Raw genomic sequence first — 24,259 nt, forward strand, 5'->3', positions numbered from 1 at the left:
CACCTACTAGAGCCCCAGCTCTCCCTACGCCTGCCCCCGCTCTGCTAGACTCCCCGCGCGGCGGTGCGCCGCCCGCGCCTAGAAAGACAGTGGTCTGGACCGCTGTGACCCCGCCCCTGGCGCTATGACCCCGCCCCTGGCCTAGACGGCCTTGTACCTGAACCATGGAGGCTGTACGCCTCATGGTCACCCTAGATCAGCGCATGTATACCACATGTCGCTTCATGAAGATCCGGAGCACGCTTGGCGCTTCCTGTACCTGCCTGTACCTATGCGCAGCTGCCCTTGGCGCAGCATGCTTGATCAGAGGTTAAGCCTCATGTATCTTATCTGAACCTCATGTCTTGCTATCATAGATTTACGATATACTATTGATTACAGACTGAGCTAGAAATACTTGTAGTACTTCCCTATAAGTAGACACAGATTATTGTACTTAGACTTTACTTTAATCTACTAGGTTCATCCCCAGAACTTGCTCATCTAAGCTTACCAGCTTCCTTGTGTGAGACCGCACTTCTAAGTCGCCCCCATACGACTTAGCACGTATCCGCTAGCCCTGCATCTCGACGAGCGCCGTCTTACCGAGATCGCCGGAGGAATCCTTGACGTTCCGTCAAGGCTAGACCACGCTCAGCTTCAGTAGACTCACTCGAGTCGTCGCTGAGAAGACCTATCCTAGTTCGCACACGCCAACCAACAGTCGACGTAACACCATGCCATTAAAATGCTGTAAGATGACCACAGCACCTTACGTTGATTTGAAATGTCTAATGGCGCAAACAAAATGAAATGGGATGCTACTCGGCTGTTGAGGAGACAGTAGTTCCTTGCAGAGTATAAAGTATACCTTTTGATAGAACTTGTCACGGTAGGTTTTCTCGCAATGCAACAATCTTTAGCATTGAAAAACTGCAGTGGAAATTTGAGCTTATGGTAAGTTCATCAATATCATCCTTTTGAAAATCACTCAACTTTGTCTTCTGAAAGGATTGAGATTGATGTGAGGATTGATAATACCCAGAGAGGTGAAGCATCAGCGTCTACGCCAATTGTGTTTGTCCAAAGTCCCTTTACAGCATGTTCAAATAACTCACCTATGTGGTATAGAAGCTCATGCGTTGAGAATGCACCCCTGCAGCTGGACAAAAAACCGACTCCTGCCAGTGATGCAGTCGAAGATATCACATCCTCTATTACTAATCTCCAAGCACGTCTGGACGTAGTGGAAAAGAGCTGCAATCATTATTTTGAATTATACAAAAAGTACAGACTGAGGTGGCTAGAGGAGATCCATCGAACAGAAATTCTAGAGAAGTATGCACCACCCAATGTGGACTGCTATAGTCCAGCTCAAATACAGTGGGATGCGCCATCTCCACACATTCTAGGTAAGATTTCAGATTTCATACAACATAATAAAACTGAGATAAAGGTCTACAGATGAAGGCGAAGAGACGCCCCACTTGCACAACAACTTACAGTAGTTTGCTTAAGCAGTGACAATGATACGCAGCTCACTAACAATGCCATGACAATCAAATTAAGAAAGAGCAGCTGCATCAGGTACAAACCATGTCTCTCCAACCATTCCAAAGTGAGAGGCAGAGGGGTTGGCAAAATCACGCCTTGCTCGCTAACCATTCTAGCCTGGAGAAAGTGTTAGTGAAATGTTGAATTCAAATATCCAAGCTCAACCTACTTTGGGTTGCATGTTGTGTAGCGAAAAGAACATGGGATGAATGTATGGGATGAGGGTTTGAGAGGGTAGGGTGGTTAGCAGAGCCTGGGCATAGGCCCTGAGATCGGGAGGAATTTGTGCACTTTGCCAAATACCGACCTATGTAGTAGAGTGAGTCAGGTCACTCGTAATCAAACAATGTGACGAACTCGCATTCTTCAGAAGCACGAGAACCAACACAGGCAGCATTCTCAGGTTCTCTGAAATCGCTAGTTGCGCATTTGCACCTGCACCTGCACCTGCAGATGTCATACTGCTCTTGTATTAGAATATGTTAAATATAATGAGTTCATAAGCTGGAGTAGCAACATCGAGTCTTGAGCGCTCTGGTACATCAAAATGAGAAAGACATTATCACGTCCAACTGAATCCAGGACATACCTTGCAATCAAAACGAGATGATGAGTAGGAAGTCCGAGCATGAGTGCAAGGGCAAGGAAACGGGCCAGGAACGAAGGATGAGTGACGTCGGCCCAAAGCTGGAGAAAAATATTGTTTTATGGTAATATTTAGATAAGAGAAGAAGTTACAGTATAAAACCTAGCGCACATGCAGATGAGCGTCTCAGTTCTGTGCGAGAAACTGAGATGTGAGTCACTAGAGTCACTATACCTTACTTTTAGTTTAAAAGTAAACGCTAAAGAAATGTAGTAGACTCGCCTGTTAGATTTTTACCCGCACTCTACCTCTGATTCCCAGAGCTACATGAGAATATTGGCATGTGAGATGCATGAAAGAAGGTATTGTTAGAAACATGGAAACTGTAAGGTAGAATGCATCAAGATCTCATCAAGAAAAGGGAGAGAACCATACCATTGACCAATATGTTCAACGTTCTATCGCCTCCGGTGGCCAGAGTGAGCACATAATCTTCAAAATGCAAGGATAATTACACAAGAAGATGCACAAATAAGATGCTTACAAGGTATGGTACCGCCATCTACACACATCCCTCAGTTCAGATGAGGATGATCAAACTTCCGCCCATGACCTTTCATGGGTTCAGTGCCTTTTGACCGGTATTGTACTTCTTAAACCAAAGTGAAGATGGGGAAAGTTGTAAGGCGAATTCTCATAAAGAACTTGAGTTGATAATTGAGGCGGTGTGAGATTGGGCGTGTCAATGACACTGGTACTGGTGAGCAAAGATAGCAACAACTTGAAGACAACAAGAACATACCCAGAGGTAAACCAACCCAATCAATTCACCTGAGATCTCCTACAATTGTGCAAATCCAAAGACAAGGATAATGGAGGTCATTGAAGTCTTGGGTAAGGATGTCGAACAAGTGTGACTTGTCACAAAATCATTTCAGGCGGTCTCAGCTGAACATTTTCTAATAAAATTACAATACAATCATGATGGCACAACAGTGGCAGGATACAGGACACATATGTAGTACAATGGTAGGATACAGAACACATAGTACAAGACGCACTGTCAATGTCAACATGGAGAAACTACAGAAGTCATGCTACTCCAAGTCAAGACTTTGACTTGTCATGAAAAAAGGAATCATCAATTGGAGGCTGGAGGTATTGTGTGTCCAATGATGTCTGAGATGGAGGATAATCATAGGATTTAATGATGGCACATATATTTGCTCTCCTGCGATTTCCGTCTTTGTCTATACCGTATACATTGAATTCTCTGAAGCAAAATGGAGGCTTGAGCTGATGATAGGAAACGGAAATTCAAGTTAAACAAATACCTGATGTATCCCAAATCACATGCAACCTCTTGAATCTCCATTAGAGGAGGACCATGGAGACGTTCAATTCTACGATAAATCTTGATCACAGATGCATCACCTGTCCTGTTCAGTTGGCGTTTGAGCACTTTCTGACAGTATTCATAGAACTTGAAATGAAAGTCAAAACAAAATCAAAGACGAGAGATGTAAGTAACTGATGAGGCACACTATCAGAGAGATTATATTCATGTTTGGATTTCCCTCTCGGTCAAGGACTTGATCCCAGTATAAGTCAGCAACACAAATGTTTGGGCTAGAAGCAATTGGGTGTAGGATCATATAATGCCAGAGTTCTTTTGCCATTTGCAGGCCAAGTATTTCTATCACGATGTGATACTAAAGACATGAAGTAAGGTACGTAAATTGGAAGTACTTGTGACTCACATTGAAGGCCGCTAGGTGTTGATCTTATCCTTGATCAAGTTGAACTGCTGCTTCATCAAGCACAGCCGTCATCCTTGTGATCCTTGCTCGCCATTCAGTGGCATCAAGACAGAAGCCCAGATCTCGACATGGCTGCAGACAGTGTCCTATCACTTTCTGAAGGTCGGAAAGACTTGAATTTGGTCTGTGGTCGAACTAGTTGATACCATTTGTTATCATTAATATTTAAGAAATAATAGAATACTCACCGTGGCACGCAGATGGTGCCAATGGAATTTCACTCCGTTCGTAAGGTCCACTAGCAAAGACAACTAGTGTCAGTTCAGAAATCAAAGATAGAAAAAATAGTGCTTGCGATCAATATTTTTACAGTCCTGGTAGGACCAGCCAACACGTGACAGGCCCTCCAGAAAGCACTGAGTGATGAATTGATGTCGAAATGGCCACAACTTGACCACCCTCATAGTGTTGCCATAGCGCCCTGTGATGAGACTTCCAAACAGGGTCGTCTTCAATGATCTTACAATCAATGACCAGGGGTAATCGACTGATAGCTCCGCTAAGATGGATTGACAATGTGAATTACCATCTGGTGCACTGCGTGTTGTCCAGCGCAGGTCCTCGGATAGCTTGATTATCTGAGGTAACATCAATTCATCTACGGCGACAAAATCATCAGATGTTGGAGCCTGTGATGGCACCAGTGCGAGCGGTGATATAGGTAGCACTGCTGGCACCAGTGCTGACCCTAAGTTGCTGGAGCTAGGAACAAAGCCATATACATTGTGTTCTATCATATTCAGTTGATGTATGTCTAGGAAAGTGAAACACTTACGGCAATGTTGCTGGAAAGATGCAGTGGTATGGTCGTCTGTGTATATCTGACTGAAAGAGCCATCTTCAAAGTCTTCGGTGACTATATCGTCAATGATATCGTCAAGGCCGTCAAAGATAACCTGATTGTAATGACCGTAAGGCCATGGTGCCAGTTTAGCTATGAACTTCCTATCCACTGCTAGCGTCAACTAATGGTGAAGACGCAAAGGGGACAAAACTCACATTCAGGCCACATCCAGACTGCAATTAAGTTGTAATTGTAAACTCTAGATACAACTTCCACATTCTGGTTTAGTACATCCTTGTCTTGGGGCTGTATGACAAAAATTACCAACTGTTCAAAGCACTGAAGTAACAGGATCTCTCACCATAAGACCAAAGATGGGTACCAAGACCTCATACTCGGCTCTTCCAGAAGCCTTAACCAGAGGACCCCTATGACCATTCATGGCAATGTATCCTGGTGGCTCCTTCTGAAGAGGCCAGAAGTGTTCCATGGATACTTTTGTAGGCCACTATAGGCACATCAGATGATCTGAATTTTTGTAAGAAGCCAGTAGAAATAATAACTCACATAACATGGCCCAATGTTTCTCTGGGACAGTATATAACAAGCGAAGTCAAGGTCAAGCCTTAGATCGCTAAAACTGCCCTGTGATAATGATAAATTTCTTCATTTTGTAATAGCAAGAAAAAAAATTGCCTCCTCCTGATGTGTATCTTAGAATTTAATGCAGAAAGGTCATGGTGGTGGTAAAAATACGCACTGTGTGTTCAAACCCAGTGATAATTCCAGGAATATGATTGTAGATGTAAGTCATTACTGCAACAGTGCATTGCAAGGGGGAAGTGGGAAGTGGGAGTAGATCGAGTGAGAGGAGTCGGAAAATCGATGGGTTTTCATACTTGAAAGAGGGTCAGATCGTCAGATGTGCTATTATGGAATTTGAACGTTGCAGGGCTTTGGTGTGTGAGGGAGACAAGAACATTATTGGGAGAGGATCAATGTAGAGTAGTTTTAGTAAGATGTTATTCATACTGGTGGAGGGGATCTAAGATTCAAGGCCATGTTGAAAGCCCAGTGAAGCACTGTGGCAGGAGATCACAAGCGAATAATGTAAAATGAGCAGAATAATCGGCAGAGACCCTAATGGCGGAGCACCAGCTCACTGCAAGTTTGGAAATGTGGCAGGGTATCACAACCAAGTTGATGTAATAAGGATGGTTGGCTGGGACTAAGAACAGATGCCGACAGGTACATAGTACACTATTAATTAATATTAATATGGCTGGAAGGGCTGTGATTGGATGTGCCCAGAGAGGCCTAGGGCTCATAATTAAACTCATGTTCGATAAACATGTTATCCAGCTCCTCCACAATAGATTCTGAGCTTCCATTTTTCGCCTGGTCGAATAGAACTTCTTCTTCTACCCCAGTATAGTCATACTCTGACTCACTTTTATCCAACTCTTGATTATCTAGATCATTCCCGCCATCATCTGAAACATTGCTATTATTGATGATCTCCTGGGGATCAATAGTAGTGTTGGGAGGAGGGTCAAGGATGTCCCTATGAGAGTAGATGTGGCCTACTGCAAGACCATAATGAAATCGCATAAGCATATCTCTATCAACGAATCTGTACAACAATCAGTTGAGAGAAACTACGAAGTTTGAGAACTACTCACTGGTTGACATAATATTGGCACCAGTCTCCTTTGTCGCCCGCCATGCTAGATAAACCCCTGCCATTCTCATGTCGCATTCCTTTGGAGAAGCAGGGAATCACATGAGTTGCTCTGAGAACGTCAGCAGGATTCAGAAACCCAAAAGCTTCCTTGCTATCCAATGGAGGAAATCTGGGGCGATCCAATGTAGTCATGCCAGAGTCAGCATGTACTACTTCATACCACCATACAAAGAGAAACTCCAATCTATGGACATTGTTGTGTCAAGAATATCTAACATCAGGTCTGAATGCATGCGTAGCTTGGCTAGGCCATGCCAATGCGCCAAGGTAAAAAGGAGATTTTGGATGATCCTGTTGTGATTGTTGTCTGGAAGGAGTCCGTCGAATACAGGAATAGCACACTTAAGATAGAGACTCAGCTCACTCATTCTAGCACATAGTTCAATATACCTGAAGTAGGTCTTCAAAATTACGTGCAGCCATGTTTGATAACTCAGAAGTATTGGCCATGAATCGTCGAATAGTTGATTGTCCAAATGGTGGCACAAGTCGATACCTAGAGCAAATTATCAGCATTCCATTGAAGAGAAGATAGAAAGATAATGCTGCCTACCTCCTGTCTAACTCGTGGACCAGATCTTTATCTGCTGCACATATGATTTGTAGCAAATGAATGAGTAGTGAGCACCATACGCCAAGCTCGACTTCATGGAGAAGATCGACCACCAAAGCTTCAATCACATTGAAACCATGAGGACGAAGCCTGTTAGAGAGAACATTCTGAAGCAACTCAAGAATTGGATAAATGAGCAACAACGTTACTCACACATGTTGGCACCCAGGAGCAGGGCTTAAGTAGATTTTCTACCCGCAGTACTGTCGGTGCCATAATTACTGTCATAAATGAACTTTCTTGCCGTTGCCACCAACTGATCACGATCTTCATTCAAACGCAGGAGTGTGGTCCTTTGCTGCCTATCGCGGAGCATGCCAAGATTGTGCAGTCTATTTTTTGGGATGAGACATCTAGGGCAAGGGCATCCGCCAAGTTGGCATATGGTTGCAACCAGAACTCTGTTCTGATGAGCTTTTGACCTAGCGTCTAAAGAGAAACAACTCACTTTTCTGGGTAGTCTGCTGAGTATGTGAATATCCTGGGGTAGAATCTACACTTGATCCCATCACAACACTCAATTACAATGTCATGAGTGTATGCTTCCAAAAACTCTTCATCAAGTAAGACTCCCCATTGTGCCTGGAACAGTTCTCTCTGGCAGTGCGTTGTACACTCTCACCCAACACCCTTTCCTGCAGTATGTTGGCAAGTAAAATCCTTGAAAGAGTCTGGAAGCTACAGGTCATTGTTGAGCTGTCGGAGATTAAATATGACGAATGAGTGACTTACCTTTTGAAAGTATGCTACATGATTGCCTAGATGGCAGGAAGGCTTGCAGCAATGATATTTGGATTCATTTCCAAAATATAAGTAAACTGGCCAGAGCTTGGCATTGCCAAAATTAGTGAGGTGCATGGCATCTGACCAGAACATGAGCGATACTACTGCCCTTGGAAGATTGCAATCAGGTTCTCCAGGAGATTCTTGTAGTTTCTGATGCGCATCCATAAAAGCTGGAGACTGATACAGCTCGCCATAAATTTTCACCTCTCTTTGAAGATGGTCAGGTTGCCATAGGAGCTCATAAGGCTCATAATGAAACAATTCATCATCACCTGCATTCACCAGCTTCTCTTGTATGACACCGACTAGAGAGCGGTGGTATAAATCCACCCCAGAGTAGGTTTGAACTCCCTGGTTGCTTATTGGTATGCGCGATAGGAACCTGAATAGATACTTGGGTTTTATGCCAGCCTGGCGTCTTCATCCTCCCATTCTTCATCTTTGTCCTCATAGTCATTCTGACCTAAAGTTGAATTGATTTTCCACCAAGCTGTGGCACGTACACCATCCTGGTCAAAGTTGGGATCCGTAACAATATCAATCAGGTCAGTTGAAGCTCTGCTGCGACTTCTGTACCCCTCCTATTCCAGTACCAATCGCCTAGCTCCAAGGATGATTTATTGGGGTATGGGTAGTAAGGAGAAGCTTCATCTAGAGCGTCATCCATAGGTCTTTCCCTTCTGCTACAGGGAATGGCACTGACGTCCTCCAGTGTGACCACTTCTTCAGGATCATGAGATGGCGGTTTTGGAGAGAAGAACTTGTGCAAAAGCCCAAAGATGTTTCTTGGGGTGCGAAAAGGCAGTAGTGCTTCTGAGGGCTGAGTATGAGGGGGGGATGAGGAGGAGAGTTTGAAGATTGATTGATATGGCTGGTTGGGACACTGGGAAGAGGTTGTGGTAGAATATCATCAAATTGACGGTAGCGTCTGGGTAACTGAACATTGTTGCGTCTAGTCCTACACTGTGCTAAGGGCAAATACAAATCCTCTTGACTATCAGTAATGAGGGATGCAGATGCAGTGACTTCCTCTGTTAATGCGGCAGTGGCAGGGATGGAGATGGTGTCCATCCTAGAAGAAGCATCATCCCTGGCGACTAGATCCAAGACCACAGAGGTTGACCGAGTAGTTGGAGAGATATGATGTGATGAGCCTCCCTGATTACCAAGGCATGTGCGGGCCCTTTTGACAGACCCAAGAAGATCTTTAGCCTTGTTTAAAGCAGAGAACAGGCATTTTTTGCCCTTGACACAAGATTTTTGGTGTCTTGTGAAACCGCTTTCCTGCTGAAACCCTCGACCACAGTTACAGGTGAAGGTGAAATTGGGTTGATTCATTTGAAGGGTTCAAAAGATGCTGCAGTAGAGGCCATGTAAAACTTTATTTTATCTTGGTTGGACAGCCAGACCAGCCTGCACAAGCAGACCGCAAGCTGTGTGAAATGAACTATTATTATGTAAGCATTGAGCTCATCATTGTCAGGTGCCTGACAACGATGAGCTCAAGCTTCTGCTGGTTCTGAGCATTAAGCAAAATAATATACAACATATGACTCAAATAACTGCTGCTTTTCTACAATAAAAATTCCAATCCAATCATCAGTACAAAGGTGAATATAATATATATATATATATATACATATACTACAAAAATGCACATTTGAGTAGTATCAGAGTCCATTGCGTAGGTAATGAATACTGTATGCCATAAAGGGTTTCACAGAGATGTGTTTAGCAGTCAGACCAACAACTATCGCCTGTGTCAGAAGAGCTATCCAGTAGGTGTTCATATTGGTCAATAAATGAGCAACGACGTGGTGCAGCACCTCCCATGGAGCATACTACCAAGCATAAATCAGTGCTCTTGTGAATCTGATGCTAGCGGACTCACTGGTGTTGCTCTCTATGAGGTATTGTATGGCATCTGAGAGGAGTTCCACCTCAGTTTGAGCACAGCGATATCTTGATTGCATTAAGGATAACTCTGCATCAATCAAACACATGTCAGCCTCAGAGTCAGATAATTCACCAGCTTGTAATATGAGGATCTGCAAAGAAGCTCCTTCTGTCGCTCTATCATCCATGTAATATTCCTCCATGCATTCCTCCACCCATGTACTGACCAACCTGTAAGGGTGACAGGCAATCTGCCAGAAATCATGAAAGTAAATCCAATGGTGGAAGTAACGTACTCACTTCAGGTAACACCAGCATCTTATATAAAATCAGGAGTCTAGAGGTGATGGATGCGGATTCATCAGTCGTATTGCCTATAGCAGAACCAGTATTGTGGGTGGAAGTCAGCCTACTTCCAACGCCACAACCGGAAATTCTATTTGCCATGCTACTCAACCACTCCCTGCATTTAGCATGTTGCAAACTAGGTGTACCAATTCTTGAGAAATTGCCAGGAAAACACCTGTCACCCCCAGAGACAGAAAGCCCACATTGTGCTTCCAAATAATCATTAATATTTCCATGCACGAATACAGCGTAACATAATGTACATACATCGTAAGTGTGGACGAAAGACATCCATGGCCTGAGAGTATAGGGATAATTCCAACTGAGCCCTATCCTTCTTGTCTTCCAAGAGCTCTAGTTCCTTTGCAAAACGATCTGTGCCGGTGCAATTCTGTGGTTGTATCTTATACAACCTTTCTTCTTGCATGACTTCTATCTGGCGTGCCATAACAAGGCGCCATAAATCACCAGAGTAGACGTGTTCTTCCAGTAGGAAGAGCAACAATCTGAGTTCAAATTGAAGCTACATACAAAACAAGTTGTTAGCAGAACGTAATCCAATGTGAAGGGCTTTTGGCTGACTGTGGGGTTTGACTGGCAATCAATCCACCATCTTAGTCCATCTACACCTGCAGTGGAGGAGGATAGTGCAAGAGCTCCTTTGTGTGAAATGCCAGACGGTGGAAGGAGAGAAGAAAGGCAGTTCTTGAGACTTGATATCATTATGTATGTACAGAGCTGATGGTACAGGACGTGTGCTTGGATGTGGGAATTTGTACTACGGTTCAGCTTTTGAGATAAGAAACCTGCGTCAACCACATCAAGCAACCCAGTACATAGAAGTTCAAGTTGTTTGTCCAATATGATACTCTTATTTGAAAGCAGTGTTTGAGCACCAGTGGAACCTCATAGCACGCCTAGTCCCCACTCTATTGCACAACTCACAGGATTTGAACAATGTCCTGAATTCCTCTGTGCTGATTCCACCGCTGGTAAATGAGCTAAGCCTAGAAAATAAAATATCTTGTTCTTGCCAAGACCACATCTGCAAGATAGCTGGGGGGTTACATTCTTTTCCTCATCAGTACTACATTCAATCTATACGGTAGAGTAAGACCAACCTCTGTGTTGATATACGCGAGTGCTTTGTGATGGTAGCTGAAAATATCTGTCAATTTTCACTGAATGATTGTCAGAGTCAGAAAGATGTATGACATCCAGCAAAAAACGAACCTTCATATGTGCAACGATCCGTTGCACATCTAGTTATCCAAACCCAAGTTCTTGTTGTCTCATTCCACCAAGGATATACAATAGCCTCTACATAGGTTTGTTGAGTTCCATCGGTGCAAACACAGCAAGGATATTTGAGATTGCGTTCTTTTCTATAGTTCTCAAACTGATCAGGCAGAATCATGTTATTCTCGTCATCAGCGGGCCTGCATCACATCAAATGCTGGGTAAGATATTTGAATATACACACTATCAAGATATCGTACCAATCCCAATCAACCATTGTTTTTGACTTTGCATCATAGTACAGGATGGAAAAAGTCCATAGCATAGCTTGAGTGATAAGCTTGGCTAACCTGTGAATGTTGTCGCAGTCATGTAGGGGCGGTGTGATAACTGATGAATGTGAAGGTAAAGAAGGGCGATCCATGGTAAATTGGCCAATGCAGCACTGGTATGATTCTGCTTTATATGCTGAAATGGTAGCGGTATTCATAGCTTGGTGAGTCTCTAGCCTGTTTTGTAATCAGCCATCACCGATATACAAGTTTATTCTGTTGAAAGCTTAGCACTTGGTCAATGGTTTGTCAGCGCTTCAGCTCTTAGGCAAGTAATGAGCCAACTAAGTTGGCAGACTCGGGCCAATGACGTTACAGTTCTTCCAGTGGCGCGACAATTAGCTCCATTAGCCAGTTTTCACTGTGTCCCATGAATTTGCAGGCCTCCCCTCATGACACACATTACTTTGAAGATGAAGCCTAGGCCCAGCGATGCACAACAAGCTCAAGAGCATATATGGAAAATATTTCGGCAACAAGACCTAGGAATGCAAATCAGACCGCATGCAACCACTCCTGATATTCCATGGATATATCCTTACATGGTCATCGGCAACATGGTCCCTTCCAAGTCCAAGTCAGCACTGGTGGACTTGCCTAGTAGGTTCAGCTACTGAACTGACTCCGTCGCTAGTGGGATGCCTGGCTATACTTATGAAGCCAACATGAACCAAATCTGGCAGAATAGTACTGTCATGATTACGCTAACTTCGAAAGGGCCAAAGGCAAAAAAAATTAGGCTCCAGCAAAATCCAGCGTGAGCTCATTCATATACCCATACATACTTTGCTGGTGGTCTTGACTATGATTATGAGAAGGTGCCATGGGACTCTTTGGAAAACAGGATGCTATCATTCAAGTTGTGGAAAGCGACATCCAGACAATAATATGTAAGGTAGTATGTACCTGGGAGTGTGAGCTCAACATGGTGAGTGACCAGGATCTGTGAAAGGATTAGATAACACTTTTAATCTTCATGAATGCAGACATACTACAGTATGGTTTGCATGATGGTCTGTGAAAAAGTCTCTCATACAAGAGCCAGGCAGCAAGGTTGTCCTATACAAAATATAAGAATGAAAGCGGTATATGGACAAACAGGTAGTAGCACTCACCAAGCATAAGCCACACATTCAGATACGGCCTGTCAAAGTAATTGTATGATGCTTCTCCAACAGCTCATTCGCCAATGACGCATGATGTGTTGCTACACAATTCTGTAAGGAAAGGATGGGTGCGAAACCATACACGCACATAAAGGCAAAATTAGATGCCAATGAAGAGTTTCGCGCAGGATATCTTCGTTATATTGTAGATGACCTATCTTCGGAAAGTGGGAACACGCCAACAATAGCGTCAGAGCATGGGCTTCCACCTGTACTTCCAGGAAAGGCACCATGGCAACGAGCAACGATGAATGCTTGCAATACATCTAAGTGAACATCAGGGCAGTGCAAGATACATCAATTGAAACATGAATACCGATTCGGAAGCAGCTGCTCAGACCGTTCTTGCCAATATTCACTCTGGCAAATCACACCAAACTGGTGCTTACCTCCAAACACCGTGGCTGCAATTTCCTTGATAATGCTCGCCTCATGGAAAGAATTTTTCTGCCAATCCATCTGAGGGCATTTGAAACCACGAATGGCTGTGCCGTCACTTCAGACTTTTGAGACATGTTAGGTGTCCCAAATAAACAAGGACTTGACGGCATACCGTTCTTTGAAGTACACGCTGGAAAAAATCATTCATCAACTATCGAACCCAATTTCCTGACCGGGTAGCCTTCTTCCCAGTTGGCATACCGTGACGCCATGCTGTTAGTCGAAGAGCTACAGAAACAGCATTTAGTCAAACTCAGAAGATACGAGTGAAGATTCACACACCGGAAATATGCCAAGCACAATAGCTGCCTAGACACGCCAAAATTAGGAAGTTTGACATCAGCTCCTGCAGCAAGAAGTATGTTGGCAGCTGTGCATGATATAAAATAAGGATTAAATGAATCAGAAGTGAAGTAAAATGACCTTCTATGTCCGATGTGCAGATAGTCAAGTCTGCGAAGGAGCTCTCAGTGGATGGTGGTTGAGATGTACTCTTCCCAGAATACACCGGTTTCATCTGCATAATATGAAATAAGCGCAAGATAATAAAGTGAGCTGCGATCATACCAAATGAGAACATGATGGTCCTGCCTGTGCAGTATCTCTATGATATCCATGAGGGAATTGAGGCGGTGAGACTGGGCGTGACACCAGTACTGGTGAGTAAAGATAGCAGAATAAAACAAAAACGTACCCAGGCAAAAGTGAGATCTCCTGGAATCACGCAAATCCAAAGGCAACTAGTACTGGAGGACAACATCAACATTGTGGGCAGAGTTATGATAAGTGTGACATGTCACAGAATCATATGTGACCAAAGGCTTTGGCAATTGCCTATTGTACTGTCTTTTGCCTCCATTTACTGTGAAGTAATTCTGCATATGTAATAGATATCCGAAAGTAAGCTATATTGGATGTATTACCCCTGATCAACGATATGATACGATCGAGCAGATGGGTTCAGATGTCTTCAATGCAAACGGAACGATGGGAACGATGCCCAGGAGGATCATTGTAAGGTCTCGCGACTTCAATTAATTCTCGCTGACAAAAAAGTGATAGAGCCAGGCTGAATTTTTTTGGGCGAGTGTAAGTAACTGACGGTGGACCATTATCTAATCATTGGTTACGGTGTAAATTTCTTTCAACGTTTCAACTTTAATGTTCAGTCCCGGGCCAACTTAAACACCACCACCACCACCACCACCACTCCTCCCACCGCCGCTGGCGTCAGCATCAGACAAAACATCACAGCGCTTGTGAGAAGGGCAACTCAAGGTGTGATGGGCGCTATGAGAGATGCTGTATGTGCAGTTTGGCGCGCAGTGACAAGGTTGGCAACAACACTATTCAGATGGGTGTGTTACACCCCTTGAAAGTCTGCTTGAAATCCGCTTAGGCGTATCTAGGCGTGACACGTGAATGGTTCCGTTAGAATCATATGATTGTGTTTTGGTTTACATGCATGCATTAATTTTCTCAACAATCTCGTCTCATCTCACTCTTCCCATCCTATACAATACATTACAAAGTGATACCATGCACTCATTCCCTACTTAGTGAGATAATTCCGTACATAATTGAGTGCAGTGATTTTGAAAAACCCATGGAAAGGAGAGCAACATAGTTTGCAGTGTGAATAGCGAAAGTAAAAAAACCTCAAGTGTTGTGTCCCAGATTCATGTCAAAGTGTTGTGTCCCAGATTCACGTCAACACGTCAAACCCATATTCAAGTCAAAGTATTGCGTCTCACATTCACGTCAAAGTGTTGCGTCCCAGATTCATGTCAAAGTGTTGCCATTCACGTCAAAACATCAAGTGTTACATTACAAAGTTGCGTCAAAGCGTCAAAGCGTAGCGTTAAGTGTTGTGTAACAAAGTTGCATAACCAACACGAACAGCCTACAAAATTGGTGTGATTTAAAATTTGTTAAAAAAAATGAGGGCATTACAGTACTCACCCCATCAGTGAAAGTGATTGTTGGCGGCCCATCCATTATACCCCTCCTTCCACTTATCAAAGCCTCTGTCAGTATGGCAGACAAAAGACGCCTTCATACCCTCATAGTGTAGGTTAAAATGGGTGGTGTCAGCAGAGGGAAAGACGACAAAGTCACCACAACGTAGTTCCAACACTAATCCCTGTTCAAACTGCACTAAAGCCTCACCTGTAAACTCGCCTATGGGTAGGACAAGACACAGGTCCTTATCAAACCTGTCTTGGTGAGCCTCTGTGGTCACATTAAGGTTGATGACCAACAATAGAAATGGAGCAACTGGTGAGCATTCTCCACCTGGGAGATTCTGACTGAGTTCAACAATGACTTCATACTCCTCTGGTAAATGTGTCTTCATCTGGGACAAAAAGTTAGTGTCAAGGTGACGCATCCCATCAAGGGCACTCACCACATGTTCTAACCATTCAAAGAGTTCACCAAATGCAGCCAGAACATTACTATAGAGTTGTTGATGCTCTAAAATGTCTTCTGAAGCATAGGGTAAACACTGCATATGATTGGTGCGGCTGACATCAACTCTAGCCATCTCATGCGGGTGAATATGCGTGGGCGCATCAGCTCCCTATAAGATATATCATCCTCATACTGTATTTTCACAAGGTATGGGTGAGGGACCCACCATAGTCGAGTATCGATTCCAAGTAGAAAAGTGCAGGCACTGGAAAGGACGGCTAAGGATTTTCTCTGCCCGCTTTTCTAGATCATAGTTAGCATTATGCTCCACTTCTGGTGCATCATCAGAATCTTGATCATCAAGATAGTCTTGCTTGCGTTGCATTTGCAAGGCCTCCTTGCCATCAAAGCATGCGAGCAAGCTGCTGGTGGGGCCACGGCGAATGACCTCAGGTAGGGATGAACAGACAAAGGCCATGAGACTGTTGTCTGAATTATGCAGATCAAGCCCGCTACTAAAACCATGAGTTGCTAATTTTCATTCTGCGAAAGAAGTGCCACTTACCCTTGCAGAATGCTCATTGGTATGCGTAGGTACCTGTCTTCAGTTCTGCAGCCATCAACGTACAGTTCATTCAACTGGACTCATGTATCAGTAGGTGTACCATCGCAAAAATCTAGCCCATGCACCTTGCTATGCAAGTCATTGATGTCCTGGACAACTTCTCCTGCCTCCACTTTCACTCGCTCCCCTTCAGTCCATATGACATTCTCCCTCCTGTTCGTCTTCGCAGGGAAACGAACATTGGTTGCATGTTTCCGGTCATATGATGTTTGAATGACAGTGACGTCAATGGGTGTTATCGCGCCACGGCAATTATTCACCCCACAGAGCGTGGAAGATAAGCGACTGGAGATGCCCTTACTGTCAATGACAAGTCATTGTTCAGTCAAAGTTGAGAAACAAATGCCCCAAGTCCCTACATCCCTAGCAGGAAGAGAAAAATTACTGGAAAGTGCGGTAAGCATCATGCATTATGATCGCCTAATTATGCCACAGGACTCACTGTTGTTTGAATTGATCAAACACTTTATCAGTGATCAGCACATCCGTACAGTCTAGTGTTTCACCGACCCCAACACTTGTTAGAAACAATGAGCAGAATATATTTTGCAAACAGATAGGCATGCGAAATCTGATCCAAGCGATGGTAGGAATAATATGATTGGTGATTAACTGCGGCGTGCCTTGTGACGAGGCGATCAGTGTGCAAACAAAGAGCACCAGAAGGCGACTCACCACTGGACTCAGGATTGCCTGTGGAGTTTTGAGGATTGCAATCAGTGCATGAAGAAAGAGCGTAAGAAGACAACTCACCACTGGCGGTCGCTGGCTGCCTCAACACCTTGGCCACTTGATAAAGAACAGCAAACCTCATTGATGCGACTTTCCATTGAATCTCAAGCCCTGCTATGAGAACAAGAAGGAAAAATAAACCACCTGCAGCTAGGATGATAAATTTGCAGCCGTATTCATGCCAGCGATGAAAAGTGCACTCTGAAGGCGCATCCTTTAGCATCACAACATGATCATTGTAAATTTGGCGAATGCTGGACTTTTTTGTTTCAGTAGATGCATTGATGATGCTACAAGAATGCTGGTCAATCAACAGCCAAAGAACACAGTAGGCATGTTACCTTTGGCACTGTATAGCCAACTGCATATAGGTAATCATGGCGACCAGGCTGGAGCCGGTTGTCTGAATAGAAATCAAGTGACAGCGTGCTATCGTTTGTTCTATTGAGCCTCCAGCTAACTGTATACTGTCTGGTGCTGTGAAATGCGATATGCTGCTCATGACCCACAATTTAACATCCAAGGAAGACGACATAGAGTCTACTCGAGGACTGGCAAGTGTTGCGATGAGAGCATCACTGGTAATAAAGCTGCTGGACCTGATGGATGTGGCTTGTACCTGCCACGTTTGGGGTGCAGGACGACATTTTCCATTACATGGGCAGATTGGATCAGCTAATGCCACCCTTGGATTGATGGCGGGTCTGATGTGGGCATAAGGATGTCCATAGAGTTGCTGAAGTGTCCTAGATGTTACCCGCCATTGGTGACCATTGTGTGTATCTTCTTCAATATTGGCGGTGTCATCTGCGTAGTCTTCATCAGCATAGTAGTTATCATCGGAGCAGTCATCAATGGCATAGTCTGCATAGTCTTCATCAGTACAAATAGTATCATCAGCTAGGCCAGCCATTTCCTCACCAGAACTAAGGCTCTCATGAGATACAATGCCTGGGGAGGGTGGAGTATTGTTGCGGTTGGTGGTATGGTATGGGGCCTTGTAGCATGCAGAGTAGGAGTAGGACGGATAGTCTTCATCTTCAGAGGATGCGCTGACTTCGCTATCCGAAGAGTCATCATTGCAGTCACCCAAGCTGAGTATAATAAGTTAATTCAAGGTGGAATGCAAAGGCATTATGTGACAATATCTTACCTGTCTCCAATCAAAGTTGTCCCATGAGAGATTGAAAATGACGGTAAAGACAGCAAGTGCTGCACTCTACAAAGCAAAGGTAGTATGTCAAGATTTTTGTTCACCTGCCCTAGTAGAGCATGCTCAATGGACACAAGTTCGGCCGCCGTCACTTCTAAATTGAACTTGTCTGTTGAAAAGGAGACTTGCCTTTGTAATACACCATTTGAACGAGCAGTATGTGTTGGCTGAACCATGTAGGTGAGGTTAATTCGAGTTGACCCGCGGCCGGCGGTGGTTGGTACAAATTATATAATGATATTTATGCTATGCTAATCAGGCACAATCCAGCAAAATGTGAGCTCACTGTTGTCAGGTGCCTGACAACAGCGTGCTGATAACCAACAACCAATTAGACATCATCAACATGGACATAGGGCACCACCCCTGCTCGGAAACCACACCACGCCAAGGGAGCTAAGATGCACAGCACAAAAATGAGGCAGCAAGCACATGTAATGAGGGCAACTTTGGAGTGCTCAGTGTCTATAAAGGCACTTGCGAGGAATCCGGTGCTGGACCATACAATACTTTAGTAGGTCTTATGTGAGCATCTATGGGTGAAAATAAATGTAACCAAATGACTTGCCTCATAATACAAAAGAATCTTGGTGCGCTGAACACGCCAAGGACAACAGTCATTCCTTGATCCAGGTAATACACCTGGTCAGTTGATAATGTCAGAATCAAGCTGCAGAAAACAGAATGGAAACAAACTGCAAATCTCAGGGATTTTAATTTCTCTCCAAAGTGCTGTGCAAAGATACACCCAACACAGAAGATAATGGATCCCTTCAAGATAGACTCAGTGATCGTCCCTGTACCTACACCTTGGACAGCAAGGAAACCAGCATCAACCGCCATGATGACCCCTGCCTGTAGGTGCACATTTATGCAATCAGTTCTCATTCTGAATCCTGAAATATCACTCACCAGGGTAATTTGTGCTGTGTTCTGGGAGCTGAAATCATCAACAAAGGTCTTGATGTCCAGAGCATTGACAGTGCCATCAACATAGATTTGGTTGAGGCGCTCACAGACCAAGATGGGAAGGCAGAACATCGCAATTGTTGCTATGAAGGGGAAATAATCTATCTTCCTGGGACAGCAACCCATTGAATGGCTTCGCAAGAGGCGTGCTTCAGGTTGTCTGTAGTAGTGTAGGTATTGATGATGACCTAGATTGTCTAATTAGCAACAACACTTGGTAAGAGAAAGAGACACATACGTAACATATGGTATAGTCTGCCTGTTGTCGATGAGATGAGTATTGAAATCACCTGATTTTCGAAACTCGTACTCACCAAACAATGCAACACCTGGCTCCGTTATAGTACCATCAGAACCTGAAAGGTGGTCTACTCATTGATCATGAATATGCGTGCAGGGAAATGTAATAGTACTCACCAAGGCTGGCCAATCTATTGATGATTTTCTCCAACATGTCCTTGTTGGAGAATATGGTAGCTGAAGTTGAATTGTCTAACATCAAGGCATCTGTTCATCGCTCAGGTTATTCAATTCAGTATCGCGATACAATAGAGCCTGCCTGTGTAAAACCAATCAAGTTCGATCCGAAGCTTCCTTACACCACTATGATCAAGCTTAAAGCTGTGCGGAAAAAACTCTACATGCTTCCTGTGTAGTTTTGTGAAAAAATGTCAAGATCAACATTGATTTACATAACTCACCAAAACTGCGCCTCAAGTTCCAGTCCTGCAATAGGGTCTAAGGGTAATGTCAAGACATAAAAAGGTAACACACTTTTGTGGTTCCATTGCCGGGTGGAATCGCATTCTCAGAAAAGATGAGTGCCGTCAAAAGGCTCTATCCAGCTGATGACTTCAGCCTCCAGCGCTACTAGGTAATACAGATAGATGTCTCCATCTACATTCAGAGTCCTCGCAGGCTCAGCGACAATAGTGCGATCTCCGTTTACTTTGCCTCGCATTGCTTTTACCCAGGCCTCGAATTTCTCCAGCCGAACTGTTGGACAGTCCCTGATATTCAATCCAGTGTACGTATTCTATCTTGACATGTAGTAAGTGTAACATGTGCACAGAGATGGCGCTTACCCTTGTCTCATTGTAATAGTAAACTGCTCCCGATGGGTGGACAAACATTTCCCATTCCCCATACACTTCATGGCTGTTGGTGATATTGGAGTCAATTTCAACTGTCAGGAAGGGCGACTAACTGAGAAGAATGAAATTGCATTTCTTGCACTATGTAGTCAGGACCCAATGTTAGTGCTTTGTATGCAGGGCTCAAATTCAGTATCATTAGACGTCCATAGTGATGGATGCTCACCTTTTTGTCTTTTGAGCATATCGCCCCAGCTGCATCGGCCAGGCAGGGGTGCTGTGGTGTAGTGGAACAACATTACGCTAGTACAAGTGGTCAGATAGCATTCAGTGCTGTGTGGTGCACAATTCACTTCAATGTACCAACATTGAGATTATTGATGTTTTGGAAGATTTGAAAAGGACAAAGACAATATTGGAATAGGGATAGATCGGAATAGGGATAAATTTCTAATACATAAAAGTATTGAGATTTCTGGAGGTGGGCGTGATGTGATACTAGTACCGTAACAATGAACAATTGCTGACCTAATTGCAGCAGTGCACATTCAACTTGAACGATTTCCACTCCACACAGCATTGATTACAATCATTCCATATTGACCTCCACCACTATCGTCACCTTTGGATTCACACGATTCCCGGAGATCTCAGGTAGATCGATTGTGTTGTACGTTCTTGTCATCTTCAGTTACTAACTTTGCTCAGTACTGGTGTTTCGCCCAGTCTCACTCCATCTCAATTCTTCCCAATGCCTGTACAGAGGCACTGAACCCATGAAACCGGCTTCCACCACATCAATGCTCCAGCTTCAGAGAGCAACGCAAAAGGTATGAAACTTTGCCTTACAACTCTCTGCACTACTTACTATCATGTAGAACGTTGCATGGAGGTTGCGTAAGGCAACCGTCCAGCTTGGCGCATGGAACTCTCACCGGGGGCTTGCTACGCCTTCAGGTCCTTATGACGCCATCATTATTGGTGGAGGTAAGTTGCAGCAAGTCAGAATCAATTGAAATTGATGAGTACAAAATTTGCAGGTCCTGGTGGATATGTTGCAGCAATTAAGGCTGCTCAGCTCAGGTTGAAGGTATAGTTCTGATGACGGAACATGGATAAGCACTGACGATTTCCCAGACAGCATGTATAGAGAAGCGTGGCAGCCTTGGAGGTACTTGTCTCAACGTTGGTTGCATACCTTCAAAAGCCATGTTGAACAACTCTCATCTCTATCATCAAACGAAACATGACCTCCAAAAGCGTGGTATTGATGGTGTGCACAGTCTCGCACATGTGTTTCTTGACTGATTGCTCATGGTGAAATCAGTTGCTGGCGTTTCCCTCAACTTGCCCCAGATGCTGCAGGCCAAGGAGCAATCCGTCATTGGCCTTACCAAGGGTATTGAGATGCTCTTTAAGCAGAACAAAGTCGACTACATCAAGGGTAGTGCATCGTTTGTATCTGCAACGCGTATTGCGGTTCAACTCAATGATGGCGGGTTCAACCGAGGTCGAGGCGAAGAACGTAATCATTGCTACTGGCTCCGAGGTCGCACCCTTCCCAGGCGGTGCTATTGAGATTGACGAGAAGCAAATTGTCAGCTCAACTGGTGCCCTTGAATTCCAAAAGGTACCTGAGAAGATGGTTGTCATCGGTGGTGGTATCATTGGCCTCGAAATGGGTAGTGTATGGAGTCGCTTGGGTGCAGAGGTGACCGTCGTCGAGTTCTTGGGCGCAATTGGAGGTGCCGGTATTGATGAGGAGGTTGCGTGAGTTCTCCTGAAATCAGAATGTGATTTTCAAACTGACAATTCCAAAGCAAGCAATTCCACCCATCAGTGCTGTATTATGGCTCAAAACTGATGACAAGGCAGGCATTGCTGCTGTCGAGTACATCAATGCAGGGCATGGTCATGTCAACTACAATGGCATCCCTCTGTTGTCTACACTCACCCTGAAGTAGCATGGGTAGGAAAGACGGAGCAGGAGCTTAAAGCCGCTGGTATGAAATACAATATCAGCAAATTCCCCTTTGCTGCAAACTCACGTGCGAAGACCAACCAAGACAGCGAGGGCTTTGTGAAGTTCATTAGCGAGAAGGAGACGGACCGCATTCTAGGTGTCCACATCATCGGTAAGGCTGGTAGATTCAGGCTTTATCGTACTATACTGATCACAATGTTTCTTTTCTAGGTCCTAATGCTGGTGAGATGGTCTCAGAAGCTGTTCTGGCAATGGAATACGGTGCAAGCTCTGAGGATATTGCACGGACAACGCATGCTCACGTACGCACTTTGCCATGTCTTTTAAATAAGTGATACTAATGTACATTCTTCGACAGCCTACCCTGAGTGAAGCATTCAAGGAAGCAGCAATGGCTGCCTACTGGGAAAGCAATTCACTTCTAGATTACGATATGTTTACCCTTGTCATGGTCTGATGATATATGTTGCACACCACCTACTAGTAATGGCATTAGCGCAGTCAAAACCACCCTCGCCAAAGATGCTGCTCACCACCTTCGTCACTGACGCGGCTCACCATCCTCGCCAAGGCACTGCTCACTACTCTGGGATTTATCTGCTGGTATCAGGTGTGCATAACCATCTTTGCACGTACAGCCATCGTACAATCTCATGTATGCTTCATGTTGATGCATCTCCAGCGCACCACCACAAATGCAATGAAGACCTCACAAACTTACCCTCCTCTGCTAACCTGTGGACGGCCTCAACAGCACCAGATTTTTCATTCCTATTTGTCAAGGGGTCTGAGTTTATATGAGGTGCCCAGAAATCAGCTGTGTGTGCCACAGCGGCTGCACAGCATGACTGAATAACAGGTGTTGCAGGTGTTGGGGATCTTCAATGGATAGGATGCCTTTTCAAGCTTCTTGGTTCATGCTCAATATCTGCATGCCTGCGGCTTGAGCATCTGAGCAACAAAGTTGCCATGCATGTTGGCACCTAGGAGCAGGGTTTCAGTAGATACTGTTGATGCCTGTCACTTCATGGTTGGGTTGCCTTCTCTAGCATGTAGATAGGAATCAATATCGTTGTTGCCTTCTCACTCTAACCCATGCCCTGCTGGCATCCTTCATGTCATCTTTACTTTCTCAGTCCTTGCTGTCTTCTCCTCGCTTGACCATGTGCCAACAGTGAGTACATGGTGTTGGTGTCAGATGCAGCTTGGAAGGGACCTTCATCATGCATGGTTACTTTTCTACTTACAAGACATGAATATTGGATGCTATGATTCAAGTTAGGGTAGGCTATGTATATAATTGACCATTGTTCAAAGCCGAGATAGAGATATCTATGTGCTACTGCATGGCCAAGTTTTCCAAGGCCATGACCAAAAGAGAGCGCCAGATCAGAGGAGATGACTAGATGATAGCCCCAAGCCAGAACATTGCCCAGGAGGTCTGTGATGGCAGGAGGGTATCAAGGGTCATCAATATTGCAGCCATATTCTAACCCATGGGCAGTGGATACCTAGGTGCTACAGCATGGTCAGGTCTTCGCCAAAAAGTGAGCATCCAGATAACTAAAGGTGAAAAAAGGCAGCACCAGGCCAGAACATTGCCCAGGAGGTCTGTGATGGCAGGGAGGGTATCAAGGGTCGTCAATATTGCAGTCAAATTCTAACCCATGGGCATTGGAAACCTAAGTGCTACTGCATGGTCAGGTCTTCACCAAAAAGTGAGCACCCAGATAACTAAAGGTGAAAAAAGGCAGCACCAGGCCAGAACATTGCCCAGGAGGTCTGTGATGGCAAGAGGGTATCAAGGGCCATCAATATTGCAGTCATATTCTAACCCATGGGCATTGACTATCTAAGTGCTACTGCATTGTCAAGAACTAACAAGGTTGATCCTCACATGCCATGTTTGGTTGCGCTGACCACATACAACTAGAAAAACCTA

General features: G+C 44.4%; 9 protein-coding genes across 9 annotated transcripts; 2 read left to right on the forward strand and 7 right to left on the reverse strand.

The window, feature by feature from the left end:
* Positions 1 to 886: 886 nt before the first annotated feature.
* On the forward strand, positions 887 to 1,487 carry F5147DRAFT_657753 (uncharacterized protein; the record flags this gene model as incomplete). Its single annotated transcript, XM_041434318.1, has 3 exons — positions 887 to 936; positions 991 to 1,391; positions 1,444 to 1,487. 3 exons carry the CDS (start codon positions 887 to 889, stop codon positions 1,485 to 1,487), a joined length of 495 nt encoding a protein of 164 aa, XP_041286766.1.
* Positions 1,488 to 1,747: 260 nt separating this feature from the next.
* On the reverse strand, positions 1,748 to 2,005 carry F5147DRAFT_558169 (uncharacterized protein; the record flags this gene model as incomplete). Its single annotated transcript, XM_041430541.1, has 2 exons — positions 1,748 to 1,823; positions 1,887 to 2,005. Coding segments are annotated over 2 exons (195 nt in total), but the record flags the coding sequence as incomplete, so codon positions are not given.
* A 1,898-nt stretch (positions 2,006 to 3,903) lies between these two features.
* Positions 3,904 to 5,537, reverse strand: F5147DRAFT_657754 (uncharacterized protein; the record flags this gene model as incomplete). The annotated part of the gene is made up of 8 exons (XM_041434319.1): positions 3,904 to 4,074; positions 4,128 to 4,177; positions 4,250 to 4,669; positions 4,715 to 4,795; positions 4,939 to 5,029; positions 5,085 to 5,231; positions 5,291 to 5,368; positions 5,484 to 5,537. The coding sequence occupies 8 exons, from the start codon at positions 5,535 to 5,537 to the stop codon at positions 3,904 to 3,906; spliced, it is 1,092 nt and encodes a 363-aa protein (XP_041286768.1).
* A 2,870-nt stretch (positions 5,538 to 8,407) lies between these two features.
* F5147DRAFT_779760 (uncharacterized protein) lies at positions 8,408 to 9,204 on the reverse strand (the record flags this gene model as incomplete). Its single annotated transcript, XM_041442351.1, has 2 exons — positions 8,408 to 8,749; positions 8,809 to 9,204. The coding sequence occupies 2 exons, from the start codon at positions 9,202 to 9,204 to the stop codon at positions 8,408 to 8,410; spliced, it is 738 nt and encodes a 245-aa protein (XP_041286769.1).
* Positions 9,205 to 9,319: 115 nt separating this feature from the next.
* Positions 9,320 to 11,773, reverse strand: F5147DRAFT_657755 (uncharacterized protein; the record flags this gene model as incomplete). The annotated part of the gene is made up of 10 exons (XM_041434320.1): positions 9,320 to 9,385; positions 9,411 to 9,439; positions 9,758 to 10,013; positions 10,063 to 10,136; positions 10,378 to 10,633; positions 10,693 to 10,739; positions 11,056 to 11,117; positions 11,232 to 11,268; positions 11,344 to 11,549; positions 11,610 to 11,773. 10 exons carry the CDS (start codon positions 11,771 to 11,773, stop codon positions 9,320 to 9,322), a joined length of 1,197 nt encoding a protein of 398 aa, XP_041286770.1.
* Positions 11,774 to 12,711: 938 nt separating this feature from the next.
* F5147DRAFT_657756 (uncharacterized protein) lies at positions 12,712 to 14,054 on the reverse strand (the record flags this gene model as incomplete). The annotated part of the gene is made up of 9 exons (XM_041434321.1): positions 12,712 to 12,740; positions 12,797 to 12,825; positions 13,002 to 13,113; positions 13,237 to 13,343; positions 13,401 to 13,418; positions 13,490 to 13,516; positions 13,571 to 13,658; positions 13,712 to 13,805; positions 13,983 to 14,054. The coding sequence occupies 9 exons, from the start codon at positions 14,052 to 14,054 to the stop codon at positions 12,712 to 12,714; spliced, it is 576 nt and encodes a 191-aa protein (XP_041286771.1).
* Positions 14,055 to 15,254: 1,200 nt separating this feature from the next.
* F5147DRAFT_657757 (uncharacterized protein) lies at positions 15,255 to 18,446 on the reverse strand (the record flags this gene model as incomplete). Its single annotated transcript, XM_041434322.1, has 12 exons — positions 15,255 to 15,644; positions 15,696 to 15,869; positions 15,927 to 16,182; positions 16,266 to 16,339; positions 16,391 to 16,625; positions 16,768 to 16,948; positions 17,001 to 17,018; positions 17,079 to 17,347; positions 17,399 to 17,534; positions 17,715 to 18,151; positions 18,211 to 18,269; positions 18,315 to 18,446. The coding sequence occupies 12 exons, from the start codon at positions 18,444 to 18,446 to the stop codon at positions 15,255 to 15,257; spliced, it is 2,361 nt and encodes a 786-aa protein (XP_041286772.1).
* A 441-nt stretch (positions 18,447 to 18,887) lies between these two features.
* On the reverse strand, positions 18,888 to 20,632 carry F5147DRAFT_657758 (uncharacterized protein; the record flags this gene model as incomplete). The annotated part of the gene is made up of 9 exons (XM_041434323.1): positions 18,888 to 18,912; positions 19,019 to 19,125; positions 19,183 to 19,399; positions 19,478 to 19,529; positions 19,554 to 19,595; positions 19,657 to 19,696; positions 20,189 to 20,275; positions 20,325 to 20,425; positions 20,560 to 20,632. 9 exons carry the CDS (start codon positions 20,630 to 20,632, stop codon positions 18,888 to 18,890), a joined length of 744 nt encoding a protein of 247 aa, XP_041286773.1.
* Positions 20,633 to 21,109: 477 nt separating this feature from the next.
* F5147DRAFT_822607 (uncharacterized protein) lies at positions 21,110 to 22,774 on the forward strand (the record flags this gene model as incomplete). Its single annotated transcript, XM_041443744.1, has 9 exons — positions 21,110 to 21,163; positions 21,212 to 21,320; positions 21,374 to 21,423; positions 21,471 to 21,606; positions 21,661 to 21,858; positions 21,899 to 22,103; positions 22,239 to 22,468; positions 22,528 to 22,619; positions 22,676 to 22,774. The coding sequence occupies 9 exons, from the start codon at positions 21,110 to 21,112 to the stop codon at positions 22,772 to 22,774; spliced, it is 1,173 nt and encodes a 390-aa protein (XP_041286774.1).
* Between the last annotated feature and the right edge of the window lie 1,485 nt (positions 22,775 to 24,259).

This window comes from Suillus discolor (assembly GCF_016758755.1).
Source record: "Suillus discolor strain FC423 chromosome Unknown F5147scaffold_92, whole genome shotgun sequence".
Classification (NCBI taxonomy): Eukaryota; Fungi; Basidiomycota; class Agaricomycetes; order Boletales; family Suillaceae; genus Suillus; species Suillus discolor.